General features: G+C 34.4%; 1 protein-coding gene across 2 annotated transcripts in view; it reads left to right on the top strand.

Annotated features, from left to right (window-relative positions):
* Positions 1–16,996, top strand: part of LOC124360832 (protein phosphatase 1 regulatory subunit 37-like) — a 40,832-nt gene continuing 23,836 nt past the window's right edge. For both annotated transcript variants that reach the window (XR_006922282.1, XM_046814774.1), the window contains exons 1-2: positions 1–360; positions 16,317–16,414. Coding sequence is in view for 1 of the 2 variants with exons in the window: in XM_046814774.1 (XP_046670730.1) it covers positions 162–360; positions 16,317–16,414 (297 nt within the window). In the remaining variant the exon portion in view is untranslated. The remainder of the gene's footprint in view (positions 361–16,316; positions 16,415–16,996) is intronic.

Below are 16,996 nucleotides of genomic sequence, written 5' to 3'. Positions count from 1 at the left end.
ATGGCTGCTTACTAGAGTAAGAAGTGTAGTGTTAGTAAATTCGAGTGAAAGTTGTACCTGAAGTTGTGTATACCTGAATTATCTTTAAGTTTTAGCTGACAATGAAAGAAGTGTTGTGCGTGCTCAGCTTTGCTTCTATACAATATCATTAGGACGTTTATATGTGTAAAATGAATATAAATACAAACCAACCATCCGAACAAGCGTCGACGACCTTGATTGCTGGCTCCGTGCCGTCTTGCTTGAGAAATCGGAATGATCCACAAAGAAATCGTTTATTAGACAGAAGAGTATCGTTCCCAGATAATGAACAACAGATGGTTACAGGATTTTTGGAACCGGCAAATCCCTGGGAATATGGTACAGTAGCAATTTAATGTATATTTCTGTATTATCTGATAGATTTTACATTTCTGTTCCTTATAGATTTTTCGAAATAATTACCGACATTAAGTTATTACCTGTTTAGATTATTTTATTTAGAGCTGTTCCCTTCAATATTAAATACTATGGAAAATTATCTTATCTATGTAGGTAGTTAGTGTGACAAAGTCATAAATAGGCCTATCCTATAAGTTACACTTTTAATCTCAAAATTGTAAACTTTTAAATGTCTATTCAAAATTGGCCAAATGGTTATTTATGAAGAATCTATGGCTGCAGTATAATAAGCAATATGAGGCCACCAGCATAATCTAATCAACTAGCCTATAAATTAGAAATATCTAAACTATCAAATATAATAACATTTGACCTATATGTATTCGTAATAATTAGTCATTGCCAGCTGTTTTTATTTACCAGAATAGTAATATTGTTGAAAATTAATTTAATTGGTTGCAGTATAAGCGGGCAACACTAATATTCATGATTATCAAATCATCAATATTCATGAGTAATGTATCCTCTATATAACTAGTTAACCCTCCATCTGTTTAACAATATTGACTTGTCACTAAAATATGTTTTTCCAATGTTGTTGAACCACCAGTCGGATTTTGCGGTAAAATTTTTAATCGAACCTTTGCTGTTGAAAACTAGACGTAAGTAGGGCAAATATATCAAATTAATCAGGGTGTTTCACTGATTAATTTATGTATAGTTTATTGAATAATGTGTAATAAGTATGCACTGAAATTATGAAGTTTGATCATAAATGTTGGTTTGCTTTGTCTGCTCACGCACTTTGAGATAGAACGCGGGTAGGGTATAATAAGCGGACCCGGTTTTTTATATCGAAGAAATTATCATCGATACTTAATTAATAGTCGCATCTCAAATCCTAGACTATCAATATAAAGTATCGGTAAATATTAAGATCAGCGAATACCGCTCCAATCACCGTATTTTTTTTGCATACTATCACAGGTTAACGTAATTTCACCGAAAAAAATAGTCCCGATTATCGCTAACATATAAAAACCAGTTTTTCGGCAGTACAATGCTGGCAATACAAAACACATAAATAACAAGATTTTCGACTATCAAACTAAAAACAATGGCCGACCATGGTCGTTTTGATGAGTTGACAGTAGTCACGTGACAAACAGGAAAATTTCCGATTGGCCGGGCGGATCACGTGACCTATAGGACGGATTTGATTGACCGCCAGACGTAAACAAACAAACCCACATGGACAAGGAATAATTAGTGAAGTTATTGACATGGCGTGCGATGGTTCTTGTCACACGCTAAAAAGACCCTAGCTTGCCTATTCATAACTCAGATCACGCGATGCTTGCCCGCTGCGCAGCGCTTTGCGCTGCTTGCTGTTTTATAAAAAAAATTAACTCGAGCTTGCAAAGTCCAAGCCCAGATCACGCCATGACTGCTTACACACACAAAACTCAGACAGAACTAACGCAGGTTTCATTACAGGCAAAAGATAAGCAGCGCGCGTTTATCACTGATAAGATAATACGAGTTTATACTAGAAGTAGTACCTGGACTACTGCCCTACGAACTAATAACACCAAAAAAACGAATAAATGCACTGTCAGTCAGGTTTTTTTTAAATTTTATTTTTTTCAAATTTTTTTGGGGGGGGGAGTAAATGGCTACGGCGACAATCGGGACTATTTTTTTTTCGGTGAAATTACGTTAACCTGTGTTAGTATGCAAAATATTACGGCGATCAGAGCGGTAGTCGCTGATCTTAAGATTTACCAAAGTATCTATATAGTTCTCAATAACAATCATGTGTTTTAAATTAAAATTTGAATCTAATATTTACAGTGATGAAACAAATTATTATAACCAAAATTAGGAAAACTGAAGACGACAATATTTGTTCCTCTCACAGTTACAGTTGTTTCTTTTCTACAAATTTCACATAATGGGTTTTTCCGCACGAGTCCAACATGTTGAAGTCATGAGAAACATGTCTTATCATCTTCCAAAGCAATGTTGCGTAGTTTTCTAAAATTGACTGTCATTTTTAATAATCAAATGTTACTTATATAAAATTGAAATATTAGTTTACAGCTATTGATATAGATTATTTAACACGTTCACGACGATAGCTAAATACCATATCTTTCCCATATGACAGAGCCTATTTCCGGTAATATTACAATAAGACACAAAAAAATAAAAAATTTATATTGAATTTTTTTTAGTGCGTCTCTGCTGAAGCACGGCGCCTTTAGTAGCACACTAGCACACTATTACATATAGGCATCGTGCGTCTGCCCTGGTACACTGTGGGTTTTGCTACTCTACCTCCCCACTGTTTACAGACAACTACTGTTTCCCGCCTTTATTTAGATTGACGTTTGCGAACATTGGCGCCAATCATCAACTGTGGCATTCTGTTTTTCTCCCCACCCCTCTCCGCCGCTGGTCACTGACAACTATTGTTTCCCGCCTTTATGCTTAGGGACGTGTAATGCAGTGGCATTCAGTAATCAGCACTCCTTGCATCTACTTAGCGTCTGCTTTGTGGTAGTTGGTTTTGTAACCATTACTGATAGTGACCTCTTACAATGGAAGAAAGTGACATAGACAACGCTCTTGATGCCTTTGACGTAAATGACCTGACTGACTTTGAAGCATCTGGGAGTGAATACGTACCTTCATCTGGACCCAGTTGTGACAGTGACAATAGCTCTATCGACGACATCGCAGAGTTTGACAATGGAGAGGTAATTAATGTAAATAATACCTTAGCTGTACAAAAAATTGATTTAGGGCAACCTAACTTGGCTCCTGCAGTAGGCCAAATTAATCTGACTGAAGCCCAACCTACACAACGTCGTCATTTGCTTTAACCTGATATTGTAAGGGCCTGGGATGACTGCAAAGCAACAACACGACAGTTTCCGTTTACCTGAGTATCAGGTCTAAACTATGATTTTGACACAACACAACCTATGTCTATTTATGAACAATTTTTAACAGACGAAGTCCTTGATTTGTTAGTTGTAGAAACCAACAGATTTGCACAACAATATCTAGCTAGTCACGAAATTTCAAGAAGGTCTATGATGAGGAAATGGCTGGATTTTGATAGAAAAGAAATGAGAAATTTTCTGGGCATTGTTATGTTAATGGGGGTATGTCCATTACCTACAATTCGCATGTATTGGTCAATTAACGAAATGTACAAAAATGATTTTATAAAAAAATTGATGTCAAGATTTGAGAAAGATTTGAGATGATCCTAAAGTGTTTTCATCTTCATGATAATGAGGCGGAAAATGAAGGTCGTCTCTCAAAAATAAAATCTTTATGTCTCCGGGGTTTACACGCCCGGAGAAAGCATTGTAATTGATGAGACAATGGTCCTCTGGAGGGGTCGTCTAATCTTTAGACAGTACAACCCTCAAAAAAAGCCATAAGTATGGGGTAAAATTCTATAAGCTGTGTTCTTCAGGTGGCTACACTTATAAAATGAAGATATATGCTGGGAAGGACGATACAACAGGCAGTTTGGGGCACGCCACTAACATTGTTTTACACCTTGGGAACGATCTTTTGAACAGTAGTCGAGTTTTATATTTAGATAACTTTTAACAACAGCGTGACTCTGGCGGAAAAACTACTAGAAAATAAAACTTATGTCTGCGGAACTCTGCGATCTGACCGTCGAGACAATCCCAAAGAACTCTGCTCTCAAAAGTTGAAGAAGGGAGAGTTAGTAGCCAAAGAAGACGAGATTGGCATCGAAGTTTTGAATTGGGTGGACAAACATCCAGTTTTAATGATAAGTACACACCCTGAAGACTCTGCAAATTTCGCGTTTTCTGGGAAAAGAAATAGAAAGGGAGAAGCCGTTCAAAAACCTACAGCAGTTTTGGCATACAACTCCGTCAAAAAAGGTGTGGATTTTTCGGACCAAATGTCCTTATACTGTATTACACTGCGCTAAGAAAAACTACAAAGTGATATAAAAAATAAAAAAATTGCAGTTGAAATTCTACTTGGTTCATGCGTTGTGAATGCATTTGTCATTTTCAATGAGAGTAGAGAAGTGAACAGAAGATGGGATATGTGCCGATTTCGTGAGGAAATAATAAAAAAATTTTTTAACTCTAGTTATAAGACCTTAATGTTCTGTGTATATATTTAAAATTTCAATTAGTTTGTTGTTAAGGAAATTCATATAGTTTATAGTTTAATATTTTTAACAATTTCAATAATATTAAAATTATTATGCCTCAAAATAGTTTTGATATTGTCTTACAAATTCGGTAGGCTATTTCTTGTAAATGTTGAATATTTTTACATATGTTTTTTTTGAAAAGAAATAACAATTTTACATTTCAAATTCAGTTAATGATTAAAGGTTTATAACATAAATACATAAGTATTCAATATTTCATTATTTGTCTTGGTTTTTACATTATAATGTTGTTTCATAAAAACATCTTCTAAATATATAATAAAATATTGTAAAAACATTGATAAGTCTTTTTTTTATGTCCTGTCTTCGCTGTAAGCCGCACATTATTATGAGAAGTTTCAAGTATAGGTGCCTTCAAAAATATAGCAGTAACAAAAATGCCAGCAAGTGTGGCAGCAGCGATGCACGACGGCTGCAGCTAATAGTAGGCGTGCGTCGCGGCCGGTACCCCCCGTTTATAATGAAAGTGGGCGTGCGTCGCTGCTGCCACACGTCGTCGTGAACGTGTTAATTAATCATTAAAAATAATTAATCAGTATCGATGGTTATGATTAAGTAATATCGTTTACCAATTTCGATATAAAAAACCGGGTCCGCTTATCGTACCCTACCCTAGAACGCTTAAAAACAGGATCACCCATTTACTTTCCTCACGCAGGAAATTTTGTTTAGGAATGAGTTGGCTACATCGCTACATTCAGAATTCTTTCTCAACAAGATCATTTGTTCAAACATCTGTTCATTGCTATATGTCGACTCACTAGGCACTAGTATTTTGTTGTTTCTCATATTATTATTAGAGTTGTATTAGTATCAAATGACAACAAACTTTCCCTTGTGAAATCTGCCATCAATTGGTATAAATAAGTGAATTATAAGTGTTCATTGTATAAAGGAACTTTTTAATTTGAAGAGGACTACGGCCGCCATAGTGATGCATCTGCATTACTCATTGTGTATTCTAAGCTTGTATCTATAAACTATATGGTAAATAATTGTTTTATTTGTGATTCGTTTATTGGACAATAATTTAGTGACATTCACAGGTCTGTTGGCTAAATTTGTGATATAGAAAGTCTTATACCAAAGCCTAGGCCTAGTTTACAAATACTGCTTATTTCATTATTTTTGATTTATTAAACACTATATAAGTCAGGTAGACAGATAATTATTTTTATTAGACAATAAGTTTTTATTATAATAAATTTACTTCATTTTAAGGATATTCTGACAATATATTCTGTTTTTATCAACTTTTGTTTCTTGAAAAAACATTTCTTAGGATTTTCAACAAACATTTTTGCATATAAACCTATAAAAAACAAACAAAAATATCTGTCTTTTCTGAAGTTTATGGTCTACAACATAGGGAAGGTCTGAAAATGTAATAAGTAATACAGAAAATATCTAAAATGTTAGAATGTGAATGCCATTTTTTGCAAAAAAAAAAACACATTTCAATTTTTACAAAAAAAGTCAAGATTTTTGGAAAGTTTTTGTTTATAATAAATATATTTATATTTTTTTTGTATATTTTTGTTTTATTTTTTTTTCTAGTAATGAAAAACAGAAATGTAAATTGAAATAAACAAATTAGTCCAACTCCATATAAATGTTCCTGAATTTTCCTGATTTCATACTGAAATTAAAAGGTATAATATTGTATACTTTACTTCAGTAATAATCATTCTACATACGTTTTAATGCAGGTGTGCACATCTAGCAATAGTGCCTGCCAGATCCAGAGTTAAACCAAATTACATAATAAGTATTTCAAATTACTGTATAATGTGGCTGATTTTATATCTTAAAAAGAAATAATTTTATGATGAATAAAAAACTATCTAAGCTATGTATATTTATAAAATGGTAACTTTCTGATTAAACGGATTTAGAAATCTAATTTGCCTAACCTAACCGTTAGTATTTATTGTGGTCCACCGAAAGTTGCTGAATCTCGTTTATTATTGGTGGCCTCCATTTAATTAGAAAGTACTATAAAATGTAAGAAAAAATATAGTGTAACATTAGGTCCTACATACATTAGGTTATGTTTTGAAGGATAAACGTGCCTGACACCTTGTGACACAAATCAAATATGTACATTGCAATTGTACTTGTGGCCATTACAGAAGGGCAGTATTAGTGTCAGTAACAGGTTATTCAGTGGTAACCTATTACAAGAATAATGTGTTACCAGCAACACTGTTATTTCAGTAACAGCTGGGTTGAATGATTTGGCATTCTCATAACGATTTTCTGGTATTAGTTTGCTTGGTAACCAGCAACAGCTGAGACGATTTCCTGCAAGAAATGAGGCTAAGAATGGAAATATTACACTATGGAATGTTATTACACTGTATAAATAGGTTAAAATTAAGATGTAAAAATGTTACAAGTAGTAATAAAGTTAAAAATAACCTTTAAAAGCACTCACGTGATCTGAGCTTGAATTTGGGTACTATCTCAGGGGATGTTTTTCATTTTTCGCCAGAAATGCAGGGTAACGCCAAAGGCAGCACTGTAGCCTTGCACCAGGGGCATTTTCAATCGGTACTTTCCTGACCTCAGATACGGGTGTGAACCTGTCAATGGATTCCCCCTCATTACCCTCCCCCCCACCATAGTCCATAGGTCGTCCCACTACTTACCAAAGGGAGATAAGAAAATAGGGGACGACAGTATTCAACCTATAAACTTACAAAATACAAGATTACAGGTAATCTGTTCGCTAAATAATACAATCTACGGGTTGGTAATATCAAATGACTAAATACAAATTTAATGTTTATAACTACTTTGTTAGTGGCTGGAATAAAAATAAACAATAAAATTCACGACATTGTAGTTGACTATTTTCCGCAAAGGATTTGAAAATCATAACCAAGAATTACAAATTTGAACATAGACTGTCCAAACTTTATTTTTTTCCTAAAAAATACAAAACAACCATAGCAAAACACATATAACACATGAAAATATATACTATACACTACGGATTGGCATATAATACATATGGTTTTATGCGCTGAGAAATGTTTTATGGATTTATCAATGAGTTCGTAATTTTTAAATTGCACATAGACAGACCGATCTTTGTTTTTTCTCAAAAATACAAAACGGCTAAGAATGACACATATACCATATGAAAGTACACAATATACACTAAATAATGACATACTTCTGGCTTAATGCGCTGAGAAAATCTCTATTGAGCTACCAATAAGTAGCTATAGAACAGAAATCTAGTCTGTGATAGTACCTAAATTCAAGCTCAGATCACATGAGTGCTCATAAATGGTGACTTTAACTCATTATATTTATAATACATGCTTTTATATATATATATTTTTTATATATATAGATATAGATAGATAGTACAAATGGTAGGTAGGGACTGAGTAATATCCAACACTGGTAATGTATAGAGATAATTTAAATAACCAGTTTATAATCTTATTAGTTTATAAGTCTAAATATTACATTGTAACAAGTTAGTAGAATTTTTGTATACAGGGGTAAATAGAGCCACACATATAGATTTAGTCTGTGTACTTGCAACTTAGTAACATCATTTCAGTAACAATATCGAGATTGGATTGGCTGGTAACAGGTTACTATTTTGTAATAGGTTATTGACAAATAACAGTATTTCACTTCTCTAGCAACCATTATTAAATTCTCAAATACTATACAAGTGATTTAACTTTGTCAAACTGAATTACAATTTAGGCTTTTAAGATTGTCAAGACAAGAAAAATGGCATTGAAAATGTGATTTTTAAACAAGGAACACTGTTTGAAATGGTTAAAGATAATGATCTTGATTGTGGTGGTCCATTCCAGAATTTTTTAAACTCTGTTAGACATGTTTACCCTGTAAAGTAATTGTAACTACTATGCTGCTTAAGCGTAGTATAAATAAAGATTAGCCATTTTATTCAATACATACATTTATTTTACACATAAAAATATAACTTCACTATAATACCATTTTAAAAGCCTATAACCTAATTTAGTTTGACATTATTGTTCCAAATTAATTCAAAGTAAAATCATGAGTGTGGTATTTGAGTGATGGCAATTTATGTGTGTTCATTGTGTCACAAGGAGTCAGACACGTTTATTCTTAAAAATAGTACAAAATAAGTAAAAGTTACATTGTTTTGTTTGTAACATTTTATAAATAACAGAGCCTAGACAGTTTTTTAGTACCTTTTACGTAATTTGGTTCAACATTTTGTATTCAGCACTTTTAGATTGTCATAAATATCAAGGATTCAATACTCATGAATGCTGATGATTCGATTGTGGTGGTTGCCGCTTATTATACTGCAGCCGAATCTACTAACTATAAAGTTTCAAGCCTAAAGGTACTTTATTTTTATCAAATCTCAATCACACTTGATACAAGTCCTATTCATGGTAAGGTGCAATATTCAGTGAATTTTTAACATGGGCTATTTTGTCAATTCTACTAATGCACTAATCTTCCACTGATTCTTTGTTAAATTTAAATTATACACCAATGAGCTTTTAGATAATGTAGTAGGCCTATCTATACTTTCAAACATAGTAATTTTAACCCTTCGCACTGTGCTAATAAATCAATTGATCCCCCATCTAAAGAATATATTTTTCTTTAAATTGGAAGCTAATTTTTATTATAAATATGATGTAAGAGTTAAACACAAAAATATATAAAAAGGGCATTTTAGTTAAAATTAGCATATTTATTGATACAGATCTAAAAATAACTACCATATAACCAAGCATTGTTATTTTTACATCTTTGGAAAAATGGTGAAATGAAATTTGTTTCTCCTTGTTTTCCTTATGTTTACTAACAGAATAAGAACAACCATCAAGCCAAGATGTTGTCATATAGTACGATATAATCAAAACCAATTACAAGTTAGGTATTGTACAGCTACTGTGTTTTGGTATGCCAGTTAATAAGTTCCATCGCACTGCTAACCTAACAAGTGGGCTTGTTATTACTGACCACTCTGCTGATGTCTACCGTATAGATCTGGTTATTGTGAAATAAAAGCCTCCCTTACCTAACTACCTGTCACAGACACGGTCCAACTTATCTTATCTGAGGGCTGAATGCCCTACCCAACAAGGTTAATCTGTACTCAGATGTACCCTACTAATGTGGTAGGCTCTTGGGTAGCAAAAGTTGGAACATGTGCATGACACTCAGGTAGTTAGTTTTGGTCAACTTCCTAATTTTTAACAGAAAACCCAAAAAGTACGTGTGGTCGTTATAACTCAGTGCAAAAGCACCTCGTAAAATAAAGAAGAAGTTCAAATGTGTACCATTCCTTAATTTGTTAGGTTTGTTTAATGCCTTGGATGTACATTTAGCAAATTATTTGCCGTTGGTTTAATGTTTTATTGCAAGTAAGAAATGCAATACTGTGGTTTAAAAAGCGCCTCATGCGATTCACTCGGTGTTAAAACATTGATTTATTTTTCTATTTTCGTTCTTCGTTGCTGTCATGGATACCCATAAGACCAATGTAACATTCGCTGATGCTCATCCAAATCCGAAGGTTTTTTTTTTTTTTTTTTTTTCTCTTAGAAGCTTATAAATTGCACTTAGTCCTGTAAGAACCTTTGCGCTGCTTCCGGAGTGATAGGATATTCTGGACGGGTAAGGTTATGGAGTAGGGGCCGCCTCCTATCGAGATCCATGAGGAAGAATTAGGGCACTACATCTCAAAGTCATCCTGGAAGAAAGGGAGGCCAGCTCTGAATGAGCCTCTACAGTCAAAGTAGGCATGGGGTTGGTACACCCTTGTTGAGGTTAACAAGAACCTCTGAGGTAAGGGGACAAACCCCACCAACTCCAACAGTCATCTTCCACAGTAGATTAGACCTATCGAATTGCCCATGAACCCCAGAATCTCAACATTTGCGGTTAGTGATTTGCCGCTACTGGACATCCATGAGGTGGCCCAGATTGAAGTGGCACATCGGTTTTTGCTGTGCCCAGTGGTGGGTTCAACTGGTAGGTATAAACCAGCCAGAAGTGATCCCTACTGGGTTTCCCAAGGTGATAAAGAATACAATTAGAAATCTTGAAAAGAACATTACCTCAAATCGAGATACAAGAAATCAAAAAATTGGAGTAAGTAAAAATGTGGAAACGCAAACTTTAAGTGCTGACCTACACACCAAGGTGCGTGATAGAATTTACTTCTCCAGAAGCGCAAACTACTGGTACAGACTTGCACAAGCAAGGCAAATCTTGCTCTTGTACTGTACCAACTCACTCAGCTAACTACCCGTCAAGACCAAGTGGAACATCAGCTACAGATGCTACACCAACAAATGCAAAATCAAAATAAGCTGGAACCAAAACACATCTGTGAAAGTAACACAAAACACACCTATTATTAGGAAAGGGTCTTTTTCAAAAATAACTAGCTTAGCATCAAGTAAAATAAGATACCAGTTCAGCGCCAAAACCAGTTCAGCATTTTCTCTCCAGGTAGCAAAAAACAAAAAACACATGTAAAAGAAAAAAAAGCAATACTGTCACAAATGCAATGCATTACAATACACACTCAAACTATGAGGAAGTCACTGCTACTAGACCACCAAGAAACAACACTCTGACAGTGCACAAAGTTAAAGACAGGAAACCACCAATGACTGCTACTAAAACTGGGAAAAAGAAGAAACATATGAAGACTTTCTGAACAAATATATAGATAGCCTAGGGACAATATCCCCTGCCTGTAAAAAAGTTGAACATGTTTTGTCAAAAACCGCAGGGCAGGACTCTCCACACAATCTTAACATAGATATCTCGCACACAGCATCCAAAGAATCAGACCATACCTCACTATTAAATGATTTTCATTTTTTAGGTATAATCCACAAAGAGAGAAAAATACAAACCGATCACAAACAAGCCAAACACCAGAACCTTTTGGAACACAGCACAAAAAACAAACCAAACCACCTCAATCACTATCCTACACCAAAATGTTAGAGGACTAAAAAATAAGGTGGAAAGAATAAATCACCTTTTGAACGACTTACATCCAACACTTGTAGTCCTAACAGAGCACGGTCTCAGCCAAGATAGATTGTCACTTACCAACATCATTGGGTACAATCTTGTAACAGAACATAGCAGGGAAGACCACAGATTGGGGGGAGTTGCTATCTATATCCGTAAAAACATCAATTATAGAGGTAGAAGCCATTGACATAGCAGACAAATGTGTAGAACTAACTTTTGAAGCTGCATTAGCAAAATGTAACATCAAGAACATGTCCTTCTACTTACTAGGTGTATATCGTTCACCATCTGGACAAACGAAGTTAGGCGTTGACTTTCTATCAAATATACTTACCTCAATCCAACCTGAAACCAAACCCTTTGTTTTTAATAGGAGACATAAATATAGATCGCCTAACAGTAAATTCAGACAGCACACTTCTAGAAAACGAACTGCTGACCTTCGGTATTAGACGGCTACCCCTTCCAGCTACAAGAATAAACTAACCTATCAACAACCTCCATCGATTGTATTTGTACAAACATCTCACAAGACACTGTTGACTTTACAATTTTTCAAGCTGGTATTTCAGACCATACTGGTCAAATCTGCTTTCTGAAGTGGAATTCGAACAACCTTCCAAGAAACCTGCTTGTGAAAAGAGAAATTTTTCTACTCAGAACCTCAAACTGTCTGAGAAGTGAATTTGCAGAAGAAAACTGGTAAAGTGTGTTTGAAACTCATGACACAGAGAAGGCCTATAACTGCTTTCAACAAATTGTAAGGTACACATTAGATAAAGTATGCCCCAAAAAACAGGTTAGGATAAAAACAAGAAATAAACTGAGAGTCCACTACGACGAAGAGACAGCTATGCTCAAAGAAGAATTTTTAAAACCACTCTACGCAGGTACAAACTTACTGGAAGCGAAAACGACAGAATACTTATGATAACAAAAAAAGAAAAGCTTATGATTTAAAGCTAAGAAATCTTAAGCGAAATGTCACTGCTGAATATATCTCTAACTCAGACAACAACAAACCCAAAGCCTTGTGGAACATTATAAATTCAGAAAAGCAGTCTAAACAAAAAGAAGAATCCAAACTCATGCTTGAAGTAGAAGGGGATATGCTAAGTAATCCCTTCCCAAATAGCTAACTTCTTCAACCACCATTTTTCAACAATAGCAGATTCCCACACTAAAAGAAAATAGAAAAAAAACTGGATAACATAAACATAACCAAACCACTCACCTTTCCAGACTTTAACGAACAGCTATTGAATCTTACACCAACAACCATAAAAGAAGTCCTATCAGTGATATCCTCCCTCAAATCTAAGCTTTCTTGTGGACTGGATGAAGTCCCTTCAAAAGTTGTAAAGCACTGTGCTAAACAATTAGCACCACCATTGGTAAACATTATAAATAAATCCTTCAAATCTGGTCATTTTTTCATCATCTTTGAAAATTGCCAAAATATATCCGAAGCATAAAAAAGGTCCAGTTACAAAAGTAGAAAACTATCGCCCGATTTCATTGATATCAACCTTTTCAAAAATAGCAGAAAAAATAGCACTTTCACGTATTTCAAAACACCTTGAACAAAACAGCCTGATATCAAATAACCAGCACGGTTTTCTTAAAGGAAAGGTCAACAACCACAGCTCTCACAAGTCTGATTGAACAAATAACTGATCACCTGGATGATGGGAAGCTTGTATCGGCCGTTTTGCTGGATTATAGTAAAGCATTCGATTGTCTTGACCAATGATCTCATTTTGAGAAAACTACCAACTTTGGGGATAAAAGGTTTATCAAAAGATTGGCCTGGGCAGCTATTTAACTGGTCAAAGGCAAATTGTTGAAATTCAACAAATTGCAAACAAGAAAAAATGTGTGTATAGATCTAAACAACTTCCAGTAAGTAGAGGAGTACCCCAAGGGTCAGTCCTGGGTCCTTTTTCTATATATACTCTTTACCATGACTTTTCTAATTACATTAATGACCCAGGGTTCAACCCATTTTATATGCAGATGACACAACTCTACTTTTTACAAATGGACACACCTCTCGGACTACACATGGACATTTTAAACATCAACTGACAATGCAATGCAATACTGTCTTCAAAACGATCTCGCAATAAATCCGTCTAAAACCACTCAGATCAACTTCAGCAGAAGACATGAGCAAATCCCGGAAACTCCCAATATTATAGTTGACAATACAACAAAAGCTACTGGGTGTGTAACTATAGATAGTGCTCTTTCATGGAATGACCACATACACAACCTCACCAAAAAACTTTCATCAGGCATCTACGTGGTAAGAAGAATAAAGTGGATTGCAAGCACAGAATGCAGCCAAAGCAGCTTATTATGCTCTTGTCGAATCCCATATCAGATATGGAATACTATCTGGGGAGGAGACATCTGAGTGCAACATGAATAAAGTTTTAGTCCTTCAGAAAAAAGCAGTCAGAGCACTTGCAAACCTGAATCATACAGACAGCTGCAGAGATGCCTTCAAGTCACTGAAGCTCCTAACCGTAACAGCACTTTATCTTCTTGCAGCAGTCATTTAACACCGACCAGATGGACTTTCCCAGGAATGAAGAACATTCATTCATACAATACACGAGGAGCATTAAACTACCCTCTTCCTACCCATCGGACAACACACATTTTAGTAAAAAAAACCATCCTACCTGGGCCGTAAAGTTCTAAACTCACTTCCACAAAACCTCAAAAACCTCAGAGGAAATGAACTGAAGAGACGTCTCCAGGACTGGCTAGTGGAACGACCTGTCTACACTGTTAACGAATTCTACAATATTGTAAAGCAAGAGACATAAAAATATCATTTCATTTCTGTTGACGCCATTGTATTTCTTGAAGAAACTACAAATAAAGATTCTTGTCTATTGTCTATTGATAGATATGCACCATCATCGAACTCAGTGTTGCATAAGTAGAAATGAAGCTTCAAGCAATATTTCAATTTTACAATATTCGAGATATCATGCGGACAGGCAGACAGAAAGAAATTACAATTTTCAACACCATAAATGAAAGACTTTTGCTAACAGCTAGGCATTCAACCTATAGATTAAAACAGTACCATAACCTTGTATGTTGGTTTAGCCCTTCGTACACCGTTAGCAGAATATCTCTTTAGTGATCTATAGATGCACACTCATTGCCGATCGATTATTTTGAATTATTTTTCAATTACAAAACAATCAACCTAATTTATACTAAAGCCAATTATTATGCAAACATGAGAAAGAACACAAAAAGGCATTCTCAACATTCAAGGATGAATAGGTAGATTGATGTTTCTGAAATTAATTTATAAGCTTTCATTGGTACCACAATAAATATGGGAACAATGTCCCTGCCCATACTTGAATCCCAAATTTTACAACTAATTTGGAGAGTCGTACACTATTTTAAAGAGAGATTTTGTTAAAAAAAATGAATGTAATATTTTGTGGACCATTTTAACTATCATTGTGGACAAGGAGATGAACGAAGCGAAGATTTTCTCACAAAACCTGTGGTTGAGCATGAACAGGACATGACCCACGTGTTTTACACTCGTAACAGTCGCACAATGAAAGCACAGTATCATTTAAAGGTGCAGTGAGCTTCAACGTTTGTAACCTTCAAAAACCAAGAAAATTGGGTTTGAAAGTTTTTGTTTTATCGAACAGCCACAATGATTACTTTTATGCTTTCATTCACGACTTTGCTAAAAGTGAAATTATAACCGGTTCTCAACTAGTCAAAACTACCTAAATAATGAAGTTTCTTTGTCAGTTTGTAATTTATGAAAGATCCCTCAGCACCAACCATTGGACTACATATATTATTTACAAACAGGTATTACAACAGCCCTTAGTTGGTCATTGAATTGTTGAATATTTTTTTTAAGAGACAGAAACTAATCATCATTTAATTTCCTTATATTTTAGGCATGATTGAATTGCAATGATTCAACATTTTTAGTATGCACACAACTAAGTCATATTCATAAAGATTGATTACCGTTTGTATTTTAAAGTGTGTAAAAAGAGGTTTACAAAGATCCAAAGTGTCTAAATTTATAATTACTTTGAGCGCTTTCTTTTTAAGTTTCAAGACATCCTGAATTCTAGAAGAGTTTCACCAAAGAATCTATCCATACCTCAAAATGGATTGAAATTATGGAAAAAACTATTCTCTAGTTTTTTGAACATTACATTTAAGGCAGTACAATAGTTAAATTAATATATAATCAATGAAGATTCCAGTTTAAATTATAGTCAAGGTAAATTTCCAGTAACTTAATTGAATCAACACAATTATCAATGGAAGTGCCTTAAATGTTAGATCGTAAGTTCTATAAACATAGATTCATGTGGGCTGGCCTACTTCAATGGCCTTGAGAAAAGTGGTTGAACTTTTCCACAATTCCTTGGTGTGATTATTTATAATTTTAAAATTTCAGGCTGCAATTCTTATAAGCAAGTAATAGACACAAAGTAGCCTAATTGAAATTTAATAATGTAATACTATGTCAGTGATTGGTTGGTTATAAGGAACAATAAGTTTAAGAAGTCAGAAACCATCATAATATTTCTAATGTAAATGAGGTTACTTTATTAATTGCTCTGTTTATTTATAGCGGATAATGTGAACAAAGAAGATTTGGTAGCCAAATATACTTCCTCATGTAAAAAACATGGAGCGAGGCCAATCAGCCGGATTATTTCTCAGCTTCAGGTAACATCATTTTATACATCTTTACATCATTATGGACCTATCGGATAGTTTAATCCATCCCACTCCCAGTGGACCCTGTTCTCGTTGCCAGGTCACTTTTATTTTGGGTTAAAATGATAACTTAAGAGTGGCTAAAAGATATCTACAAGTGGTGGGACATTACAGAAGAATGGTTAAAGGGGACTAATCTTTAAGAGGTGCCAGACTTGCAGGGTTAAGCTAATAACTTATTGGACCCCGTGTTTATCCCCATAAGAAGTATTTTTTTTTTAAATTTTTGGATGGTCAATGAATCGTTTTTGTTATATCAATGAGGAAGCGTGCGTAATGTTAAAAAACACACATTTTTATTTTATCACACTTTTACTATTATATTTATTGGGAAAAAGTCTTTAGCGAAATCTATCATAGCAAGACTCTATACATGGTATTGCAAACTGAAATGAGAATAAGAGTTTGTCTTCTTTTGTCTAATATACAAATACTTTTCCATTACTTACAAATACATGTTGCAACGTTGTTGATTAACTTATTTGTAAGTTTTATATATAACCATTTCACAATAATGGTATGGCCGTAAAT

Source organism: Homalodisca vitripennis, chromosome 4 (assembly GCF_021130785.1).
Source record: "Homalodisca vitripennis isolate AUS2020 chromosome 4, UT_GWSS_2.1, whole genome shotgun sequence".
Lineage (NCBI taxonomy): Eukaryota > Metazoa > Arthropoda > Insecta > Hemiptera > Cicadellidae > Homalodisca > Homalodisca vitripennis.
Note: the sequence above shows the minus strand (reverse complement) of the source record. Positions and strands in the feature narration are given on the sequence as shown.